This window comes from Carcharodon carcharias, chromosome 20 (assembly GCF_017639515.1).
Source record: "Carcharodon carcharias isolate sCarCar2 chromosome 20, sCarCar2.pri, whole genome shotgun sequence".
In the NCBI taxonomy this organism is placed as follows: Eukaryota; Metazoa; Chordata; class Chondrichthyes; order Lamniformes; family Lamnidae; genus Carcharodon; species Carcharodon carcharias.
In genome coordinates, this window is record NC_054486.1 from 17,192,703 (window position 1) to 17,217,315 (window position 24,613).

Below are 24,613 nucleotides of genomic sequence, written 5' to 3' on the forward strand. Positions count from 1 at the left end.
GCTTTATGCAGATTCTTCTGAAATCTGCTGTAAGCGTGTGGCTAATGCTCCTGTTTGCTTCACTGCACTGTCACAAGAACATGCATACTATGATGCCCCCCCAAGGGCCAGTGCTCAGCCCACAGATATTTTTGATTGATGTTGATCTGGACTTAGGTATAGGAGACAACATTTCAAAGTTCGCAGACCACTCAAAACTTGGAAATGCTGTAAATGTTGTAAGCAACGAGGAGGATAGTAAGCTTTCAGCAGGTGAAGTCATACAGACTGGTCAAATGGTCCAATACATGGTCGATGAAATTTAATGCAGAGAAGTGTGAAATGATGCATTTAATAAGGAAGAATGAGGAAAGGCAACATGAACTATATAGTACCGTTTTAAAGAGGGGTGTAGGAACAGAGATACCTAGAGCTTTAGGTGCACAAATCTTTGAAGTTGGCAAATTGATAAGGCTGTTCTAAAAGCATACAAGACCCACGGCTTTATAAATAGACGCATAGAGTACAGAAGGAAAAAAGTTACTCAAAACCTTGATACGTCACTGGTTAGGCCTCAGCTGGAGTCTGTCTCTCTCTTTCTTCAGGTACGATGCCCTAAGAGGGCATAGGCAACCATAGATCTCCATGTTAATCTTGCTCTGGAGGTGTGGATCATCTTCGTTGGTGGTACATTCATCCAGTCTGCAAGACTCTTTAGAAAGATTATACTTTGTCTACCTCGATCTATTTTACCATCAATCTTTTCCACCAGCATCAGACTTTCTAAACCATGATTTCTTATTATATGCCCAAAAAATTCCAACTGTCTCTTCCTGATCTTGGTCAGCAGAGTTGGACCAAATGTTTAGCAATGTTCAGCACCATTTGTGACCGAAGCAGTCGATATCCAGGCTTGGGCTGACATGTGGCAGGTAATATTCCACACTAGTGCCAGGCAATGACCATCTCCAACAAGGAGAATCTAAGCGTTGGCCCTTGACATTTAATGGCATTACCATCACCGAATCCCGCCACGATCTACATCCTGGGGGGGGTTACCATTGACCAGAAACTGAATGGGCTAGCTATATAAACACTGACTACAAGAGCAGATCAAAGGCTAGGAATCCTGCAGTGAGTAACTCACCACCTGACTCCCCAAAGCCTGTCTTCCATCTATAAGGCACAAGTCAGGAATGTGATGGAATACTCTCCACTTGCCTGGATGAGTGCAGCTCCCACAACATTCAAGAAGTTTGACACCATCCAGGACAAAGCAAGCCCGCTTGATTGGCACCCCTTCCACAAACATTCACTCCTTCCACCACAGGCAGCAGTGTCCAACATCTGCAAGGTGCATTGCAGGAACTCACCAAGGCCCCTTAGACAGCACCTTTCAAACCCATGACCACCATCATCTAGAAGGACAAGGGCAGCAGATACATGGGAACACCACCACCTGCAAGTTCCCCTCCAAGCCCCTCAGCATCCTGACTTGGAAATATGACAATGAAGGAACAGTGATTATAGTCCTAAGACAAGTTTGTGACTTGGAAAGGAACTTGCTGGTGGTGGTGCTGTTCATGTGCACCTGCTGCCCATGTTCTTCTGGCTGCTGTCGAAGAATGTCCCCATTCCCAGCCATTTACAACCAGATGATGTGCTCAAAGCTGGAAAGGAAAATACTTGCATTGAAATAGTGTCTCCCTGAAATACTCCAGAGTCTTATATAAAATAATCACTTTGTTTAAATGAGGCAGCCTGTTTTTGCAAACTAAATCTCTCAATGAGCTAAATGATCAGTTAATCTGATTTTGTTGGTGCTAATTGGAGAATGAGTTTTTTTTTGCCAATGTACTGGCAGAACTCCCTGTTCTTTGTACAGTGCAATAGGATCTGGAACATCACTGGCACAGGCATATAGATTGTCGCTTTAATGAAAGCAAAATAGTGTGGATGGTGATCTGAAATGAAGGGAAAGTGCTGGAAAGACTCAACCGGTCTGGCAGCATCTGTGGAGGGAGAAACAGAGTTAATGTTTTGACTCCAATATGTCTTCTTCAGAACTAGTTCTAAGTGAAACGGTTTTGAGTGAAATGTTGCCCATTTCCTATTGTTGCCCACAACTCCAAACATAATTGTGTAAACAGAATTACCTGGAAAAACTCAGCAGGTCTGGCAGCATCGGCGGAGAAGAAAAGAGTTGACGTTTCGAGTCCTCATGACCCTTCGACAGAACTTGAGTTCGAGTCCAAGAAAGAGTTGAAATATAAGCTGGTTTAAAGTGTGTGTGTGGGGGGCGGAGAGATAGAGAGACAGAGAGGTGGGGGGGGGGGGAGGGTGTGGTTGTAGGGACAAACAAGCAGTGATAGAAGCAGATCATCAAAAGAAGTCAACGACAATAGTACAATAGAACACATAGGTGTTAAAGTTAAAGTTGGTGATATTAACTAAACGAATGTGCTAATTAAGAATGGATGGTAGGGCACTCAAGGTATAGCTCTAGTGGGGGTTTTTTTTTTATAATGGAAATAGGTGGGAAAAGGAAAATCTTTATAATTTATAGGGAAAAAAAAGGGAAGGGGGAAACAGAAAGGGGGTGGGGATGGGGGAGGGAGCTCACGACCTAAAGTTGTTGAATTCAATATTCAGTCCGGATGGCTGTAAAGTGCCTAGTCGGAAGATGAGGTGTTGTTCCTCCAGTTTGAGTTGGGCTTCACTGGAACAATGCAGCAAGCCAAGGACAGACATGTGGGCAAGAGAGCAGGGTGGAGTGTTAAAATGGCAAGCGACGGGGAGGTTTGGGTCATTCTTGCAGACAGACCGCAGGTGTTCTGCAAAGCGGTCGCCCAGTTTACGTTTGGTCTCGCCAATGTAGAGGAAACCACATTGGGAGCAACGAATGCAGTAGACTAAGTTGGGGGAAATGCAAGTGAAATGCTGCTTCACTTGAAAGGAGTGTTTGGGTCATTGGACGGTGAGAAGAGAGGAAGTGAAGGGGCAGGTGTTGCATCTTTTGCGTGGGCATGGGGTGGTGCCATAGGAGGGGGTTGAGGAGTAGGGGGTGATGGAGGAGTGGACCAGGGTGTCCCGGAGGGAGCGATCCCTACGGAATGCCGTTAAGGGGGCTGAAGGGAAGATGTGTTTGGTGGTGGCATCATGCTGGAGTTGGCGGAAATGGCGGAGGATGATCCTTTGAATGCGGAGGCTGGCGGGGTGATAAGTGAGGACAAGGGGGACCCTATCATGTTTCTGGGAGGGAGGAGAAGGCGTGACGGCGGATGCGCGGGAGATGGGCCGGACACAGTTGAGGGCCCTGTCAACGACTGTGGGTGGAAAACCTCGGTTAAGGAAGAAGGAGGACATGTCAGAGGAACTGTTTTTGAATGTAGCGTCATCGGAACAGATGCGACGGAGGCGAAGGAACTGAGAGAATGGGATGGAGTCCTTACAGGAAGCGGGGTGTGAGGAGCTGTAGTCGAGATAGCTGTGGGAGTCGGTGGGTTTGTAATGGATATTGGTGGACAGTCTATCACCAGAGATTGAGACAGAGAGGTCAAGGAAGGGAAGGGAAGGGAAGTGTCAGAGATGGACCACGTGAAAATGATGGAGGGGTGGAGATTGGAAGCAAAATTAATAAATTTTTCCAAGTCCTGACGAGAGCATGAAGCGGCACCGAAGTAATCATCGATATACCGGAGAAAGAGTTGTGGAAGGGGGCCGGAGTAGGACTGCAACAAGGAATGTTCCACATACCCCATAAAGAGACAGGCATAGCTGGGGCCCATGCGGGTACCCATAGCCACACCTTTTATTTGGAGGAAGTGAGAGGAGTTGAAGGAGAAATTGTTCAGTGTGAGAACAAGTTCAGCCAGACGGAGGAGAGTAGTGGCTGAACTTGTTCTCACGCTGAACAATTTCTCCTTCAACTCCTCTCACTTCCTCCAAATAAAAGGTGTGGCTATGGGTACCCGCATGGGCCCCAGCTATGCCTGTCTCTTTATGGGGTATGTGGAACATTCCTTGTTGCAGTCCTACTCCGGCCCCCTTCCACAACTCTTTTTCCGGTACATCGATGATTACTTCGGTGCCGCTTCATGTTCTCGTCAGGACTTGGAAAAAATTATTAATTTTGCTTCCAATCTCCACCCCTCCATCATTTTCACGTGGTCCATCTCTGACACTTCCCTTCCCTTCCCTTCCTTGACCTCTCTGTCTCGATCTCTGGTGATAGACTGTCCACCAATATCCATTACAAACCCACCAACTCCCACAGCTATCTCGACTACAGCTCCTCACACCCCGCTTCCTGTAAGGACTCCATCCCATTCTCTCAGTTCCTTCGCCTCCGTCGCATCTGTTCCGATGATGCTACATTCAAAAACAGTTCCTCTGACATGTCCTCCTTCTTCCTTAACCGAGGTTTTCCACCCACGGTCGTTGACAGGGCCCTCAACCGTGTCTGGCCCATCTCCCGCGCATCCACCCTCACGCCTTCTCCTCCCTCCCAGAAACATGATAGGGTCCCCCTTGTCCTCACTTATCACCCCACCAGCCTCAGCATTCAAAGGATCATCCTCCGCCATTTCCGCCAACTCCAGCATGATGCCACCACCAAACACATCGTCCCTTCACCCTCCTTATCGGCATTCCGTAGGGATCGCTCCCTCCAGGACACCCTGGTCCACTCCTCCATCACCCCCTACTCCTCAACCCCCTCCTATGGCACCACTCCATGCCCACGCAAAATATGCAACATCTGCCCCTTCACTTCCTCTCTCCTCACCGTCCAAGGACCCAAACACTCCTTTCAAGTGAAGCAGCATTTCACTTGCATTTCCCCCAACTTAGTCTACTGCAATCGTTGCTCTCAATGTGGTTTCCTCTACATTGGCGAGACCAGACGTAAACTGGGCGACCGCTTTGCAGAACACCTGCGGTCTGTCCGCAAGAATGACCCAAACCTCCCTGTCGCTTGCCATTTTAACACTCCACCCTGCTCTCTTGCCCACATGTCTGTCCTTGGCTTGCTGCATTGTTCCAGTGAAGCCCAACGCAAACTGGAGGAACAACACCTCATCTTCCGACTAGGCACTTTACAGCCATCCGGACTGAATATTGAATTCAACAACTTTAGGTCGTGAGCTCCCTCCCCCATCCCCACCCCCTTTCTGTTTCCCCCTTCCCTTTTTTTTCCAATAAATTATAAAGATTTTCCTTTTCCCACCTATTTCCATGATAAAAAAAAAATTTTTAAAAAAACCCCACTAGAGCTATACCTTGAGTGCCCTACCATCCATTCTTAATTAGCACATTCGTTTAGATAATATCACCAACTTTAACTTTAACACCTATGTCAAAAACAGAATTACCTGGAAAAACTCAGCAGGTCTGGCAGCATCGGCGGAGAAGGACCCATCTCCGCCGATGCTGCCAGACCTGCTGAGTTTTTCCAGGTAATTCTGTTTTTGTTTTGGACTTCCAGCATCCGCAGTTTTTTTTGTTTTTAACACCTATGTGTTCTATTGTACTATTGTCGTTGACATCTTTTGATGATCTGCTTCTATCACTGCCTGTTTGTCCCTACAACCACACCCCCTCCCCCCCCACCTCTCTGTCTCTCTATCTCTTCGCCTCCCACACACACACTTTAAACTAGCTTATATTTCAACTCTTTCTTGGACTCGAACTCAAGTTCTGTCGAAGTGTCATGAGGACTCGAAACGTCAACTCTTTTCTTCTCCGCCGATGCTGCCAGACCTGCTGAGTTTTTCCAGGTAATTCTGTTTTTGTTTTGGATTTCCAGCATCCCCAGTTTTTTTGTTTTTATAATTGTGTAAACGTAGCTCTTGGTGTCGGCTTAGCTTTACTTCATAGTTATTATTTGCTGAAGTGACTGGTGTAAACAGCAGAGAAGACAGAAATTTTCTCCCCCTCTGACTTGCAAATTCAAACTTGAGCACAAAGACTTGATCGCTGACCCTTCACCAGGTGTCAAATATCTCATTGTACTGCCAATAAAACCTGCCTCAGACCCCACCCCTCCCTTTGGCACAGCAGCCATGACAACCTATCTGGCAACTAGGATGACTTCTGTGGTCAATAAATGGAAGCCATTCAAGCCTTACACCTAATTTTCTCTGGGATCTGCTACCAAGCTTATTGGCTCAAACTGATTAGCTCAACAGTTCTTAAAGCCTAACCCTTCGGGCAAGTTCATTAGAATTCATAGCCAGCCTTCGCTTCAGCTGCTCCAAGATATTTACTTTTTTATTGCTTTCAGATCAGAAGGTTTGCTGAACCTTTGAAAATTCATCATTACAATCTTGAGCCTGACCTTCTATCAGAGAGAACCAAAAATTCTTTCCATACCAATTGGGAAAAATAAGTTGAAACATGGCAAACATCTTCTGCAGCACCACACTGAAATATCAGCCTAGATATAAGTGTTCAAGTTCTGCGGCCTTCTAACCTTTGCCAAGATTGTTTTGTCTCTTGTATCTTAAACCACTCTAATAGATGAGCCTCAGCTCTCCATACTTTGATGTCTATCCTTACCAGAAGATCTAGGTAAATCTTCAGTGATGTGCCCAGGAGAACAAAAACCCTGGTCCAACCATTGCCTTTGGGTACTGGACATACCTAATATTTAATAAGCTTCTTCCTTATAAACTTCATTATCACGGACCTTGTTTTAAGAATGAAATGTTAACTTATTTCACAAAAGATGAACAAGCATGTAACTATCAGCTAAATATGTTAGCCTTTTCTGTTATAAATTCCTACGTACACATTCAAAATTAAATCTGTAATTAAATAACTGTAATCTTAAATTGTCTAATCCTTTTGGTCACACTATAGCTGACAGCGCTGGCAGGAAGTTGTACTATAGTCTCAGTTTTTACATCAGCAGCGCCTCAGCTTGTACTGCAGTGTACTGCAGAGCAACTCCTATGCTCCAACCAGCACCACTCACCATTTCACTTCCTTTTCCATATTTAACTATTTAAAGTGACAATGTGCAACCTTGAAATGGTGACTGAATCACATCGACACAACCTGGTCCCATTAGTTGCTGTTGTCTAACTCTGCTTCATCTAGAGACCTCATTTAGTCTTGATATCCTGTGTACAGTGCTTTCAGAGGCTGACCAGTGGTTTTATAGTTACAAGAAACAGCCTTCCATCTAACTTGTCAAGTAGACAAAATGCTAAATAAAGATCACAACTCCAAGAACCAAACTAAACCCTTTGGCGATAACTTTTCAGTGGTGTTTCTCCCTTCAAGAATGTCACATTTAGTTGATTGCTGACTTCCTCTATGAATCTTCAAATTGCTTCTTGTGTGATTTTTACTGCCAACCTTTGATTTGAGCAAACTAGCTTATATATGGGCAGTCAGCAATCACCTAACTTTAATATAGACATTTTTACCTTAAGTTTGAAAAGGAACTGTCATTTAAATACATGTTAAAGCAATCACACAGCACTTGGTTTGAATTTGAATGATCTCCCTCTATTACGGAAAGCTTCAGAACTGTATCAAACTAAGGTTTGTGATGCAATTTTATTTTTTAACTGCTCTGCACAGTGATTGGATCAACTGCTAACCACAAGGACACAAAAAGACCTGATTCTTGTCACATGCTTCAGCACTCTGGCTCAGATGAGAGACTCTCTCTCACTTGGTCAAACTGAAAACTTCACCATATACACTGCCGCTCCCTGAGGTTGTGGCAAAGATTGGGAACTTGCTGTAGAAGTGTGCGGTCACCTTTTCTATCTGCATTGGATTTGAAACTTGTCTCTGGTGAAAATGGACAGCTGTCCTAACCCTCCATACCATAAAAATTCCCAAATCGCCATTCTGTTCAAAGGCTTTAAACAACATGTAAAAAAAAAATTGCTTAAACCTATTATGTTGCATATCTTCCAAAGATCATATAATCAGCAATTGCAAGGGACTTTGCACTCAGAGCTAAAGTCAAATGAAAAGAAGCTTCAAAGCACCGGCTGTAAAAGCTGTCTGAATATGATGCCATAATAAGACCTCTTGTCGGAATAATGAGCGACCCCCCTCCAGTGCCTTACTGGATAAGGTAATTATTGGTGTAATGCTAGAATGGAAGATCTCGGTCCATAGTTGATTAATCCCAAGGACGGTTTTGCAATGCTACGATTGACTACATATCCTTGCATTAAGGAAATACCAAACTCATGAGTTCCTACTCCATATTGCTATCCAGTGGCCTTTTTTGGGGGGAAATTGCTTATTTGTGGACATTAGGAGGTGAATGGCTCAGGTTTAGCTGGGATACCCTTTGTGGTTACATAGCATGTTGATGCTCTCGAGACAGCCTGCTGAATAACTGAAGCAATCCTGCTTTCAATGTTGATATAAGGAGTAAAGTGCTAAAAATTCTGGGTCATTGCACAGTTTAGGTGTCATATGCTAATAATTTTTAGGAATGCCGTGAAAGTTCAAGTGGCTCTGAATTTGAGCAGAATAAATATTGTAACCTGATTAAGATACAATCATAATTAAGATTATGATTGTAGTTGTTTTTAGCTTCCTTCTGAGTTTGTTATTTTAAGTTAAATCATTTGTCTTTCCTCACTTTTCAGATTGATCCAGCCCTTGAAGCTCAATTGAACAAGAATAAAAATAGAGTTACAGTGGAATCAGAGTATCAGGTGGAGTATAAAAACTGTGTAGCCCTGAACAACAGATCACAAAGAGATTAATGTTCATAATCTAAGCTTGAGGCCATTTCACTGCGATTTTAAATTGTTTAATCCTGTTGCTTCAAAATTTCTGGATGCAACACAATGCACAATGTTCCTTAGATCACATCATTTGATGTTACCTCAGACCTCCCACCACACTCCATGGTGCCTCCTTGTTTCTTGGTAATCCCCTAATGCTGTTGTGTCAAAACATTATGGTCCTCATCTATCTTCTTGCCAGCAGCCTGAATGCTCCTCCAGCCGCCTTTACTCCTCCCTTCTGTATGATTTCACTTAGCTGATGTTTTCCTACAAGATTTGTTTGTTGTTTCATAATAAAAATGAACAACATTTCTTCATAAGAAAAGTGGGGGGATTGCGCGGGGTGGGGACAATGGCGCAGAGGTAGTGTCACTGGGCTAGTATTCCAGAGGTCCAGGCTGAAGCTCTGGAGACACGGGTTCAAAACCCACCACAGCAACTGGTGGAATTTAAATTCAATTAATAAAACCTGGAATTCCAAAGCTAGCAGCAGTCACCATGAAACTCTCATTGATTGTCGTAAAAACCCATCTACTTCACTGATGCCCTCTAAGGAAGGAAATCTGCTGTCCTTACCTGGTCTGGCCTACATGTGACTCTAGACCCACAGCAATGTGGCTGATTCTTAACTGCCCTCTGAAATGGTCTAGTAAACGAATCAGTTCAATGGCAATTGGGGATAGGCAACAAATGCTGGTCCTGCCAGTGACGCCTGCACCTCATGAAAGAATTTTAAAAATGTTATCCAGAGAGTTGATGAACAATAATGGGTTAGAAGTTTCTACATTCAGTCTTTAGCTGGTCAATGAATTTGCTGGAGCAGGGCATATTGCCCTGTTAGACTTTTTCTTTGTCTCTTGAGCTCAAAAATTTTGGATGGCAAGTTGCTGAAAGTATGAGCTGGTAATGACATGATGAGTGAGGTCCAACAGGGATTCTTAAAGAGGAGAAAAAGCAGACCAATGGAGAGGGATATATGGTAAATTAGAATCAAATGAGATACAGAAAGAGAAATTAAGAGGGAAAGAAAGATTGACTTTGGGTGAGGAAAAGACAAAGTTTTACTGTTCTAATTTTAAAACCTCAAGGAACAATGTACTACCTGCAGGAGTGAGACTTCATGGTTTGAATTTTTCCTTTTTTGGGCCAGAGAGATTGAGTGACATTGGGAAGAAAGTAAATCACATCATTGACTGGGCCTTTATGCTATTAAGAACCAGCTGTGTCTTTCTGATGCAAGTTTAATTCACAATTAGTGCGCAAGCTGAGCAACTTCCTGAAACTCCTGGGAAGTTTCCATTTCTGCAAGGCGAGTGGAGTGACACAAAATGCCAATGCTTTGTGGCAATTGACAGCTCACAAGATATTTTTTCCTCACCAGAAATTGTAGGTTTATTTGTACACTATTAACGCCATGCACGTTACACTCACCATTTTGCCACTAAATTTTAGCCAATCGATCCTACGAATAGCCTTAGCGCTTTTGTCTTGGTGAATGAAAATTGATCAGCAAGAATTTCCACTCTTGATCGTTACCAAGACAGTCCTGTTGAGTGTGCACATATCTGAATGACAGATGTTGAGATGATGTCATTGGGATCCATGATGATCTCTGTTAGCACAAGTTAAGGTTTACAAATAAATAGCAACATGATAAGCTAGATAAACACATGAGGGAGAATGGAGTTGAAGAATATACTAAAGGGTTAGATAAAGAGGGATAAGAGGGGACTCATGGGGACCATAAAGGCTGGCATAGGCCAATTGGCCCGAACGATGTTTTGCTTTGCTATAGATTCTGTGTATTTAAGTGAGATGCTGGAGGACTAGTGAAACGGCAAGGAGCCATGCCCTTAGTCAAACTGGATCTGAGGCTCTCGGGGCTTAAATAGCAGAGTTGCCCTCATTGGAAGACAATTTGAACTCAATATTGGGCAAAGAGTAACCACTTGTTTGGATTTCTTTGTTGTTTGGTTTGGAGAGTTTTAAGCTGGATAATGGGCTCAGGTGGATGACTATAAGAAAAAAATTAAGAAGCTGTCCTAGAATTAACAACATAATTGATTTTCAGACAGTTGTGAGAATTTTATAAACCAGACCTGGCCTTGCCCATCAGTGAAGAGTTAAAATGACGAAGCAAAGTTTCGAATACCATAGCACCATGATGTACCTTTTTATTTTCTGCCTTAGTGCCATGACTATTGGCCATTCATACAAGATGGGGAACATTCTTATTAAATAAGAGCAATGCTGATGTCACCCTACACCTGCAGGTTTGCATTTTTCAGCAGAAATTGCTGGATCACAGCCAGGAACAGGAGCCTTACCTGATGCCCCAGCTTTGAGCTGGTTAACTCAACACCTACCAGGGATCACCCCAGAATCGTCCTCATATGGATGGCTCAGTTTCCAGACTGGCTGGCGTACTCGCCCACTGAATCATCGAGGAACCATTCATTGGCTTTAACCAACATTGTTTTCCTTTCTTTTCCTGGTTTGCACTGTTCCCTGTTTCCATTTTACTTTATACTCCTCCCTGTTTATCATTGTCACGGCCCAGAGCAGTTTGTTCCGTTGACTCTTTTTGCTTTCCCCTGTTATAATGCGCCATCCATGTGATGCTGGTCTTTGCGGAGACTGGCTGGCAGGGAGAAAGGAAAGAGAAATGCTCATTGGAGGGCTTAGGCTGTTGCAATTGACTGAAGTTAGTATGATGATTAATGTGCGACCACCATTGGATTGATTACAGTGACCTTTATATCAGTGCTGTCCCTTGAGAAGGATTTGTCATGCATTGTTAATTCTTATTCCGCCTAATTATTTCTGAGCTATGTGATGTGTACTGTGTAACACAGGAGCAAATTCCTGTGGCATTTTCAATACTTCACTTTTACAGGAGAAACAAAGCTTCTCTGATTTGTGCATTCAATCATAAAATATCTGGATCTCAGTGTATTGATATTGTTGGATCTTGCACTAAAGATTTATGTATAGATTATTATAAAATAAAGTCCCTATGACAAATTTCACATCTTTAAAGGCAAATTCTTAAGTTGAGGGACAATGGAGCAGTTGCTGATGTGTTATTTATGATCTGGACTTCACTGGTGAGGTGCAACATAATTTTTGATGGGGTGTGGTATCTTTTAAATTTGTAAAAACGCTTTGTGATGTCCTTCAACCCACTGAATTACTACCATTTCCATTGTCCCATAAATGTTCAGTAGCCTACATGCTTTCCTTTCACTTGGGCTAGAGCATGAAGCCTTGGTTATGTTTATGTGAGACAGTGAGAATGTCCAATTCTTTTTTTTTTAAAAACAGAAACTACAGGAGCAGAGCTTAGATGACTGGGTAAACATCCGAGGACCACGTCCCTGGGAAGACTCTAAAACTCACCAAGAGCAGCAGCGGAAGAGACTAAATGCGAACAATACATAGTATTAATGTGAAGCACTATTACTTATATATTTACATCTGGTAACTGGATATATAGCTGAGGTGAACTGAAGACCTGAGCTGGTGGGTTTTCCTGAAAATTGTAAGAAGTGAACCCGTTTGTATTGTTGAAATGATTGAATGATAATGGAACTTTATTGAAATGTAATTTAAAATGGCAGATCGGAGGTGACATGAAAGAGGACCTGTGGATTAGATTCTAAATCTGTCCCAAAATATTGGTTTGTTTCTTGGTTTTTTTTAAAAATAAAATCATCCTGGAAGGTTTCATTGAATGTACAATGCAAAGCGTTTTGAACTATTGCTATAAGAAATTGCAACCAAACACCGACTTTATTTATTTCTCCAGTTAGTATTAGTACACTGCTCTCAAGCAGCAGCCTTCCTCTGTTTCCTGGCAACCAGTTGCAGTAACTCTAAATTAACATGGTACTGGATCTGTGCAAGATGCTGCTTGTCATGAGCCTGTCGGTGTCGACTTTCATTATCGAGGCCCAGAACTAAGCAACGTGCCTGTTTCCTGCATTCGTATAATTGCCCCTATAATTGCACATCCCTAAGATTTCTCCGGGTACGTTTTGTGGAATTTTCACTTGTGTAAACAGAACTCTAACTGGAACATTTGTCCTGTTAACAGTTTGATAAAGCAGAACGCTGGAGAAAATCTGTTTGCCATTTGGTTTTTTCTTTAGGTATCTTGCTTCAGCTATTCACCAGGAAAAGAATGTAACCTTGATGCTGTTCATTAAATTAAATATTGGATAGATGTTTCCATCTCATTTTGCCTTTCCCTTTCAATGCTCAAATTAGCCTTGACTCAAGCTTGGGAACATAGACTTTGCATTGTTACGAGGAGAAATGGTAACTTTGTGAAAATCTCACACCTCCAGTCATCTCCCGGCCAAACAATTGCAGGCACCTGGTTTACTTGCTTTAGGTTTATCGCCATCCAGCGTATGAGATTTGTTTTAAAAAGCAGCTTGATGCCATTTTTAAAAAATTACTTCATGGGATGTGGGCATCGCTGGCATGGCCAGCATTTATTGCCCATCCTTAATTGCCCTTGATGGTGGTGGTGAGCTGTCTTCTTGAACCGCTGCAGTATGTGGTGTAAGTACACCCACAGTGCTGTAAGGGAGGGAGTTCCAGAATTTTGACCCAGTGGCAGTGAAGGAACAGCAATATATTTCTAAGTCAGGATGGTGAGTGGCTTGGAGGGGAATTTCCAAGTGGTGGTGTTCCCATGTATCTATTGCCGTCACCCTTCTAGATGGTAGAGGTTATGAGTTTGGAAGGTGTTGTCTAATGAGCCTTGGTGAGTTCCTGCAGTGCATCTTTTGTAGATGGTACACACTGCAGCCATTGTGCGTCAGTGGCAGAGGGAGTGAATATTTGTGGATGGGGTGCCAATCAAGCGAGCTGCTTTGTCCTGGATGATGTCAAGCTTCTTGAGTGTTGTTGGAGCTGCACTCATCCAGGCAAATGGAGAGTATTCTTGTGCCTTGTAGATGATGGACAGGCTTTGGGGAGTTAGAAGGTGATTTACTCGCTGCAGGAGTCCTAGCCTCTGACCTGCCCTTGTTGCCACAATATTTATATGGCTAGTCCAGTTCAGTTTCTGGTTAATGGCAACTCCCCAGGAAGTTGATAATGGGGGTTACAGTGATGGTAATGCCAGTGGTGATGATTAGATTCTCTCTTGTTGGAGATGGTTGACTCCTGATGAACTTTCAATTTGTGGGGTTGCATTGTTTAATACTTTGCTGCGCCTAAAGTGATGATACTTGTGATGAACTCGTGGGGAAGGTGGTGGCATGGTGGTAATGTCGCTGGACTAGTAATCTGGAAGCCCAGGCTAATGCCCTGAGGACACAAGCCCAAACCCCGTCGAACCCGGAACTGAAAGCTAGTCTCAGTAATGGTGCTACGATCAATTGTCATAAAACCTAATTGGTTCACTAATGTCCTTTTAGGGAAGGAAATCTGCCATCTTTAGCTGGCCTGGTTTACATGTGACTCGAACTCCACAGCAAGGCGGCTGACTCTTAACTGGCCTTTCAAATGGCCTAGAAAGCCACTCAGTTGGACCAAGCCTCAACAGAAAAAGGAATAAAACTGAACAGGCCACCTAAGCCTTAGATGCCGGAATAACAAAGGCACATCCAGCCCTGTTATCCATGAAAGGTCATCCTTACTAACATCTGGGGACTTGTGCCAAAATTACAAAAGCTTTCTAACAGAGGTTTACATAATTTTGGAGGTTGACGCTCCAGGCCTGTTGAAAAGTGAGTGTCCTCCAGGATATGTTCTTGGATTCAGCATCACCACAATCAAGCTTTGTGTCTCCTTCAATCCATCGTGTAACTTATCTGATACCCTGGTGGTGGACAGCTGGACCCAGTGATTGTAATAGAAAAGCTTTATTTAAGACAGAGATGAGGATAAATTTTTTCTCTGAGGGTCGTGAGACTGTGGAACTCTACTCCCCAGACGGCGGTAGAGGCAGGGTCATGGAATATTTTTACAGTGAAAAGTAGATAAATTCTTGATTAACGAGGGAGTCAAAGGGTATCAGGAGTAGGCAGGACAGTGGTGTTGAGGCCACAATCAGAACAGCCATGATCTTATTGAATGGCAAGGCAAGCTGAAGGGGCTGAATGGCCTACTCCTGCTCCTAATTTATATTTACTTAGTATGGCAGCTACAGGAATGTACCACGTGCTGCCCTGTGCATCTCACCTCTTTAGAAAGCTGGCTGAACATACACACTCAATGACCAAAGCTCATGCTTTTGCCAAAGGACTGTTTATTTACATAAAACAGGAAAATGTATTCCATATGATAGTGGATCAGATACTTCACTCTCCTCCTCGCTACAATGAAGTGCCACTCACTTTCACTGTCTACTTTGACTTTAAACAGAAGCTCACTTTATACCCCACTTCACACTTTCCTAATTTCTCTGCTGGTTTGGCGCAAACATGATTATTTTGCAGCTGAAAATTAACAGAATAAACAACTACCCATAGAGTTAATCAGATTTGCTAAGCAAATGCTTTTGACAACAAAAATCCTATACAGTGCACTGTTTGTCATGCAGTGCGATAACGCATGACATGGGTGTAAAGAGTGCAATTCCAAATTTGCAAATGACATAAAGCGTGGATGTGTAGTGAACTGGGAAGAGGATAGTGAAAGACTTCAACAACAACAACTATTGATGTAGAACCTTTAACATAAAGCACTTCATAGGAGCATTCTGAAACAAAATGCACCACTCAGCCACATCAGCTGCATAAGAGGACGTAGCCAGGTTTGTAGAATGAGCGGACATGTGGCAGATGCAATTTAATTCAGAGAAGAATAAAGTGAAGTTGGACGAATGAGGCAAGGCAATACAAAATAAAGGATACAATTTTTGAATGGGTGCAGGACTAAAGAGGTTGTGGGGGTTTATGTGCACCAATTGTTGAATGTGATAGGGCTGGTTGAGAAAGTGGTTAAAAAGGCATATGGGGTCATGGGCTTCATAAATTGAGGCATAGAGTACAAAAGTAAGGAGGTATGATGAACCTTTCTAAAACACTGGTTCAGCCTCAACTGGTGTATTGTGCCCAATTCTGGGCACCGCACTTTAGGAAGGATGCGAAGGCTGCAGAAAGATTGCAGAAAAGATTGGATCCAGGAACAAGGGACTTCAGCTATGAGGATAAATTGGAGCCGGGGTGGTTCTCGTTGGAGAAGAGAAAGTTGAGAGGAGATTTGATAGAGGTATTCAAAGCATGAGGGATCTAGATAGAATATATAAGGATAAACTATTTCCATGGTGGAAGGATTGTGAAGCAGAGGGCCCAGATTTAAAGTGATTGGCAAAAGAATGGAATGCAACATGAGGGAAAACATTTTCCACACAGCCAGGGGTTACAATGTGGAACGCAATGCTCGTGAGCGCTAGAGACAGATTCAGTCGTGGCTTTTAAAAGAGAATTGGATAAACACCTAAAGGAAAACAAAATTGTGGAGCTATGGGGAAAGGGCGAGGGTGCGGGACTAATTAAATTGCTCTTGCAGAGAACTAGTACAGCTCAACTAGCTAAATGGCCTATGCTGTAATCATTCTTTGATTCTATGTGAAATCTGTGGCCCTGAAATCTGTATCCTGATTAACAGCTTTACCCTCTTACTGTATTTCAATGACACTGCATACATGGTGAGCTCCACTGCACCCACCCTATCTGGTTTCTGAGCTAATTGCATTCCTCAATGAAAGCTGTGACTACAGGATTTAACCTCATTGTTTCAGCCATAATGAATCCCAATCAATTTAATATAGACAAGTTTATTTATTTTTTGTCACCTATGTTGAATAATTGTAATTTCAGATTGGCAGCCTGGAATCTTTCTCTTTATTTACTGGGGAATTAGGAAGAAGTTCCAGATTCCTTTTATGAACGTTTTAGTGTTCACTTCCATGATGAAATGAAGTAACTTTGAGAGATCTTATGCCCTAAAGGGAAAATAGACCTGCATGGGGGCAAATGGCTTTTTCTGAAAACATAATTTCCTTCACCATATTTCTTATTTTTGGGGAAGAGATGTGCTAGATGAGTTAGGCTCTCTATTGTTTTGATGTGGTCGCACTTACTCTGTCTGTGAGTCAAAGATAGTAATATATAGTTTTTCTTGAAACTATTTATTTAGAACTATTTACATCCAAGACCTCTTGGTAAGTACATTGATCTCTGGATGCAGACAGTCTGTGTCTTGCTCTCCTGCAGCCTTTTAGTCATCTGACCCTGGTGTCATGTTGACATCATTATTAACATCATTGTGTTATTAACATAACCGTTAACCCTTTACATGTATCGCCTAAGTAAAGCATGGCAGAACCAGAGAATAAAGTATGGGAATAACAAAATTGTTTTAAAATTATGAATTAAAGAATGAAAAGCTTTCATAGTACCAAAAAAAATTCTAAGACTATTTTTTGACTTCTTATTAAAATTCCAAATTAGATCCTTACACGCTACATATTTAATTCTGTCTACTGAGCACTTAACTTTATTAAATGGCTTGTTCAGAAATGGTGCATAATACAAGGATAACTATGATTTAAAATACGACTCAATGCCTTTACTCTCTCTGGTCATAGGCAGTCTCTATTCAATCTTTATTTTGAGATGGGTCACAGGAGCCACAATTGTGTCCAATACAAATGGAGAATGATGTCATGCACATTTTAATGCAGTACCACTCTAGGGAGCTGTTTGCATCTAAGTTGTGTCATGGTTCTAAATATAGAAATGCAATATAAATAATTTTTTAAAATCCTGATTTGACAGGTCAATTAGCTAACTTCATGCTGCTTTTATTAGCAATAAATATCCTTGCAATGGTTTTATTTTACTACTGCACTGGCAAGCTAGGCTTGGATAGAAATGCTCTTTAAGGCAGTGTTCCGCACAGTGTGATGTGGTGCAACTGTGCTCATTTGAAATGTAATTGTTGATTGATGAAGTCTAGCATTCTGATTGCTTGGACAGATCTGATTGAGAACTCCTTGGTATGACTGAGGACACTCACAAAAGGCAACACACTGATTCCCTTGTGCTGCTGGGTAAAATGGAACTACTACCATCTACACCCAGTGATTTCAAACAGTATCTACATTATTTCAAAAATGTCTGCCTCAGTTCTTCACAACATTCCAATAATGTTCACTTGAAGAAGGGAGGCGCAATGGTGTTGACCATCTCACTGATGGACTACAGCTAGACTATGAGAGCAGTATGCCTTCGGGTTCTCCAAACTGAGCGAGTTTATCTCAGCAATGATGGCATCCCTTACACAAGAGAGTGAAGAAGGAGTAAACAAATTACATTGTCTCCATGCATCTCTTACCCTAGTTCAGAGTGAACAGTGCTTCCATCACAACAGGGGTTGTTTTAATCTTACGAGAAGAATATTGTTCATTTTATGTATGGCAACTGGTTGACTTGAATCAGCTAATATGGCTTTTCCTTCATTAATCCAAATAGCGTTCATAGCAAAAGGTGCTAACACTTGTTCTGATATTATTTCTCTGTTTCTCTCTCCACAGATGCTGCCAGACCGCCTGAGTTTTTCCAGTACTTTCTGTTTTCATTTAATGAATCTTTGTTATTTTATCTATCCTAACCTCCAACCTATTCATAGCCTTCTATTTTGTCCCACCTGCTCCACCCCACTCTTGTCAACAGCATAAAACCCATCACATTTCTATCTCTCTTCAGCTCTGAAGAAGTCATACAGACCTGAAATGTTAACTCTGTTTCTCTCTCCACAGGTCCCATCAGACCTGCTGAGTTTTTCCAGAACTTTCTGTTTTTATTTGAGATCTCCAGTACCTGCAGCACTTTGCTTTTATTTTAGTATAAGATTTAATACATCTTTGATAAGCAGAAGCAAAATCCATGTTTATGTTTGGGTATTTAGCCAAATTCAAGATCACTTACAAAGAAATGCAAATCCTAAAGGTTCAGTATGATGTTATGACTGAGAATGAATCTTAGAGTGCACGTCCCTAGTGAAAGCCTTTTCTGAAACAACACACAACTCAGTGTCATTTTCAACAAAAAACTCAGTTAAGAAGACAAGGAAGGATTGATATCTTCTCTGACTGCTGCTTTCACCTGGGCTAGTAGCATGGGTTCTACAAATGATTTTGGTGATCCTGGTTAGGGGAGGAAGTAAGCAAAAATGAACCAGGATTCTGGATCTTGACTGCTGGGTCGTGACCTCGTGCTTAAAAGTGCACATAAAAGTCTAGTGAGAAGAACTCCACGCAAGTTCTGTCGAAGGGTCATGAGGACTCGAAACGTCAACTTTTTTCTTCTCCGCCGATGCTGCCAGACCTGCTGAGTTTTTCCAGGTAATTCTGTTTTTGTTTTGGATTTCCAGCATCCGCAGTTTTTTTGTTTTTATCTCGGAGTTTCTAAAATGACTGTTTACATTAGAAAATACCTTTTTGGAGAGAACTTTCTGACCTTCTCCTGCGTTCCTTATAGAACATAATGCTGGATTTTTCTCTTTGCAAATTTACATTGCGTTTGTTTTAAATTTTTTATCCTCTGGACTCATGTCACTAATAATTCCTGGCAGAGAGGACATGTGGATTCTTTGCTCCTGAGTTCCTGCCAGTGTCATCTCATATTTGACCACTAGGATGTGCATGAGAGCACTGCAGGGTGACTTGCTCTGGTTCTGTTCCTTATGAGGGAGCAACTGGCCTCTGCACAGCAACTGTGCAATAGAAAAGGGTTTCTTGGCAGCGGTGCCCCAATTGATCTTGGCAACCTAGCGCCCCAAACCCCAGGTACAGACTCTTAATTACACGTACATTTCTAATTTGAATTTTGATGGTCTGGAGATTTAGATGGGAGGTTTTTAGAATACACCGTAGCTGCTACAGAATGCTCGGGGCTAAGGCTGGGAATTCCTGGCCCTGGCCATGACATATCTGGTGGGGCCATTCAAACTTCCATTCACTCCGGCAGGACCAGACAATCCTGCCAGCGGGAGGGGCTGGAAAATTCCGACCCAAGTCATTTCTGAATTTCGGAATTTTGTGGATTATAGAATGACGTTAGAATGTCTAACCACAAGGATGTGAACCAGAAAACACCAAAGATATAAATATTTACCTGAAGCATAAAACAGTGATAGAATATTATAAAGCAGTAATAAAAGTTATTTTACTTCTCCACATACTGTACTTTCCACGTCTCCATGGAAAGTACCAAACTAAAATGAATCCGTGTGTCTCATGGGTCTACTCAAAAGATTTCCAGACAACTGGTGTTTCTGAACTATGGGTTTCTGGACTGGAGCGGTTACAGAGCAGTTGTCACATTGCTGATAAATCCTCCAATCAAACCACCAAGATCTACTTGTATCAGCAACTTGACCTAACCTCACAGCCTTGGTCCAAACATGGACAGAACAGTTGAACCCCAGGTGAAGTGAGAATGTCTGCCCTTGACATCTAGGCAACATTTAACCAAGTGTGAATTCAAGAAGCCATGGCCAAACTGAAGTCAATGGGAAGCAGGGGGAAAGCTCTCCATTGGTTGGAGCCATACCTGGCAAAAAGGAGGAAGGTTGCAGTTGTTGGAAGTCAATCGTCTCTGTCCCTATCACTGCAGGAGTTCCTCAGGGTAGTGTCCTAAGCCCAACCATCTTCAGCTGCTTCATCAATGACCCTCCCTCCAACATAAGATCAGAAGTGGGAAAGTTCTCTGATGATTGCACAATGTTCAGCATCATTTGTGACTCCTATATGCATCAAGTCCTGGACAATATCCAGGCTTAGACTGATAAGTGGCAAGTAATGTTCACGCCACACAAGTGCCAGGCAATAGCATCTCCAACAAGAGAGAACCTAACCATTTCCTTTTTACATTACAATTGCTGAATCCACCTCTATCAATTTCCTGAGGGTTACCATTGACCTGAAGCTGAACTGGGCCAGCTATATAAGTACTGTGGATGCAAGAGTTGGTCAGAAGCTGGGAATTCTGTGGCGAGTAACTCACCTCGTGACTCCCCAAAGCCTGTCCACCATCTACAAGCTACAAGTCAGGAGTGTGATGGAATACTCCCCACTTGCCTGGATGAATGCAGCTCCAACAACACTCAAGAAGCTCAACACCATCTGGATCAAAGTCTGTTTGATTGACATCCCATCCACCATCAACACATAGTGGCAGTAGTGTATACCATATACAGGAGGCACTACAGCAACTCATCAAACCTCCTTTGACAGCACCTTCCAAACCTGCGACCTTTACTACCTGGAAGAACAATGGCAGCAGATGCAAGAGAACAATATCACCTGTAAGTTCCCCTCAAAGCCACACCTGACTTGGAACTTTAATGCTGTTCCTTCACTGTCACTTAGTCAAATCCCTGGAGCTCCCTCCCTCATAGCACTTTGAGTGTACTACATCACATGGGCTACAGTGGTTCAAGAAGGTGGAGTAGGTGTAACAAAATAATGTAAAATTGGAAACAAAAGCAGACAATGCTGGAAAAACTCAGCAGGTCTAACAGAACCTGTGGAGCGAAAAACAGAGTTAACATTTTGAGTCCATATGACTCTTCTTCAGAGCTGAAGAAGGGTCATACGGACTCAAATCATTAACTCTGTTTTTCTCTCCACAGATGCTGCCAGACCTGCTGAGTTTTTCCAGCATTTTCTGCTTTTGTTTCACATTTCCAGCATCCGCAGTATTTTGCTTTTATATTAATGTAAAATTGCAGTTCTAAACACTTATGCAATACCTCTTATGTCTTCAGTAGATCCAAAGCACTTTGAAACCATTGAATTACTTTTAAGCTGTTGCCACTGTTGTTGTACAAACAAATATGTTAGCTAATTTGTACATAGCCAATAAACAACAGCTTGTATTTACATAGTGCCTTTAACATAGTAAAATGTCAACATCCTAGGAGTTACCATTGACCAGAAACTGAAGTGGATGAGCCATATAAATACCATGGCTACAAGAGCAGGTCAGAGGCTAGGAATCCTGCAGTGAATAACTCACCTCCTGACTCCCCAAAGCCTGTCCACCAGCTACAAGGCACAAGTCAGGACTGTGATGGAATGTTCTCCACTTGTCTGGATGAGTGCAGCTCCCACAATACTCAAGAAGCTTGGCACCATCCAGGACAAAACAGCCTGCTTGATTGGCACCCCTTCCACAAACATTCACTCCCTTCACCACTGATGCACATTGGCAGCAGTGTGCACCATCTACAAGATGCACTGCAGGAACTCACCAAGGCTCCTTAGACAGAACCTTCCAAACCCATGACTACTACCATCTAGAAGGACAAAGGCTGCAGACCCATGGGAACACCACCACCTGGAGGTTCCCCTCCAAGCCACTCACCACTTGCCTTGGAAATATATCGCCATTCCCTCACTGTCGCAGGGTCAAAATCCTGGAACTCCCTCCCTAACAGCACTGTGGGTGTACCTACACCACATGGACTGCAGCGGTTCAAGAAGGCAGCTCACCACCACCTTTTCAAGGGCAACTAAGGATGAGCAACAAATGCTGGCCCAGCCAGCAACAGTTACATGCCATGAAAAAATTTAAAAAATGGAACAGTGGCTGTAGAAATGTTGTCGTGCAAAAGGATGAAAAAGTTGAGACTTTGGAAGTGCTGTTGTAAGTAACTTTGCAGAGCAGACATGGAAGGAAGTGGGATGGAGCAGGCAAAGCTGGATAGAAGGACAGCAATAGATGGGGGCAAAGGAGATATTGACAAATATGTCATGCACAATAGGACAAAGGGGGTGTTAATGGTACTGGTCAGGGCTAACGGAGCTGCTGCCATTGTCTCCAAGTGTAAATATCCTTGTCCTGTGATTATCACATTCTGCTTTCTTACCTTAATGCCACTATCAGCACCTCCTTTGTCCTGTTGTCCATGACATCTTTGTCAATGTCTCCTTTGCCCCCACCTATCACTGGCCTTCTATCCAGCTTCAACTGCTCCACCCCCCTCTAACAGTATAAATTTGATCACATTTTTACCTCTCTTTAGCTCTGAAGAAGAGTCATACAGACTCAAAAGGTTAACTCTGTTTTTCTCTCCACAGATGCTGTTAGACTTGCTGAGTGTTTACAGCATTTTCTGTTTTTGTTTCAGATTTCCAGCAGACGCTATATTTTGCTTTTATGGAAAGAAGTGGATTAGGCAGAGGTATAGTGACCAACACAATGGGAGTAGTAATGCTATGTGAGATGCCAAAGCTGACAAACGGGTTAGATGGATAGTTAACCTGCGATTAACTGATGAATGTTTTCCAGACACCAGAATTTCTTCTGATACAAAGTCATCAATCTGAAACATTGGGCAGAATTTTCCGGTTGGCGTGCAGGGGCAGACCCCACACATCCCCTCGTAAAAGGACGCGCTGTGCCATCGGGCGAGCGTCCCGACATCACCGGGCACCATTGCAGTATTTCACCAGGCGGGCGCGCGATGATGTCCAACATGCACCCGTCATTAATTAACAGGCCACTTAAGGCCCTTGACTCATCAATCGACACGCGTGCGATCTTCGTGTTGGTGCACGGGCGCAACGGGCAGGCGGGTAGGTCACATTTGTATTTACTTCATCCACGGGCAGGACAAGAGGGGTCAGTGGGGTCACAAGTGTGCACAGTCAATTGTTTATTTTTGAAAGTTTTTGAAACTTGCCTGTGTGATCTGTAGTACTTCAAAACGCATCCCAGCTACTCTTACTGGACTCTTAACCTCTAGGTCAGCACTGTGTAGTGAGGAATCTTATCTGGGCTTGCAGGTTTCAGGAAGCTTTCCCTTAGCCTGGGAATGGGAGCTGAACTGCCCACTGGAGGCAGCTCCTCTGAGGGCTAGGATTAGGAGGAGGCCAGGAGTACACATTCAGCCTTCAGGGGAGCCACCTTTGGGAGGACAGGCGCAGGCACAAGGGGTGCAGGGCCAAGAGGTTGTCCAAGGTGGAAGGAGCCGCAGAAGACGCTACTATCCTGCTCCCAGGGTTTACAGGCAGCGAAGCAGCTACCTCAATATGTCGAAAGTGCAGTGCTGATGGAGGGTCAGACTCTCAAGGGAGACAGTCAACTATATCTGTCAGATGATTGAGCCTAAGATCTCCATGAACTGTGGGCGGACACCCCATGCCAGTGGCTCTGAAGGTCACAGCTGCCCTCAACTTCTATGCCTCTGGCTCCTTCCGGGGGTCGGTGGGTGATCTTTGCAGTGTCTCCCAATCAGCTGTCCACACTTGTGTCAGGCAGGTTACAGACGTTCTGGTCAGACGTGCATTGACCTTCATCCACTTCCGTTGGGACCAGGCAAGTCAGACACAGCGAGGCAGAGGCTTCACGGCCATTGCTGGCTTCCCCTGTGTCCAGGGTGCTATAGACTGTACACCTGTGGCCATCAAGGAGCCAGCAGGTGAGCCCAGTGCCTTCGTCAACAGGAAGGGCTTCCACTCCATGACCAAGCAGATAGTGTGTGATCACAGGATGCTGATTCTACAAGTCTGTGCAAGGTACCCAGGCAGCTCCCACGATGCCTACATCCTCAGACACTCCCAGGTGCCGGGGCTCCTCAGTGCTCCAGCCCGGCTGGATGGTTGGCTGCTGGGTGACAAGGGCTGTCCCCTCAGAAGGTGGCTCATGACGCCTCTCCGCCATCCAAGAACAGAAGCTGAGCAGTGGTACAATAGGAGCTACACCCCTACAAAGGCTGTGGTGGAGAGAGCCATCGGTCTTCTCAGGATGCACTTCCGATGCCTGGACCGCTCAGGGGGCGCACTCCGGTACCCCCCAGATCATGTCTCAGTGATAGTGGTTACATGCTGGACT

At 43.5% G+C, this 24,613-nt stretch overlaps 1 protein-coding gene across 1 annotated transcript in view; it reads left to right on the top strand.

Annotated features, from left to right (window-relative positions):
* The window catches only part of LOC121292707 (cytochrome c oxidase assembly protein COX16 homolog, mitochondrial), a 49,195-nt gene extending 36,222 nt beyond the window's left edge, over nucleotides 1–12,973 (top strand). The window contains exons 3-4 of the mRNA XM_041215011.1: nucleotides 8,604–8,672; nucleotides 12,072–12,973. Of these exons, the coding sequence (XP_041070945.1) occupies nucleotides 8,604–8,672; nucleotides 12,072–12,188 (186 nt within the window). The 3' untranslated portion in view covers nucleotides 12,189–12,973. The remainder of the gene's footprint in view (nucleotides 1–8,603; nucleotides 8,673–12,071) is intronic.
* The last annotated feature ends 11,640 nt before the right edge of the window (nucleotides 12,974–24,613 follow it).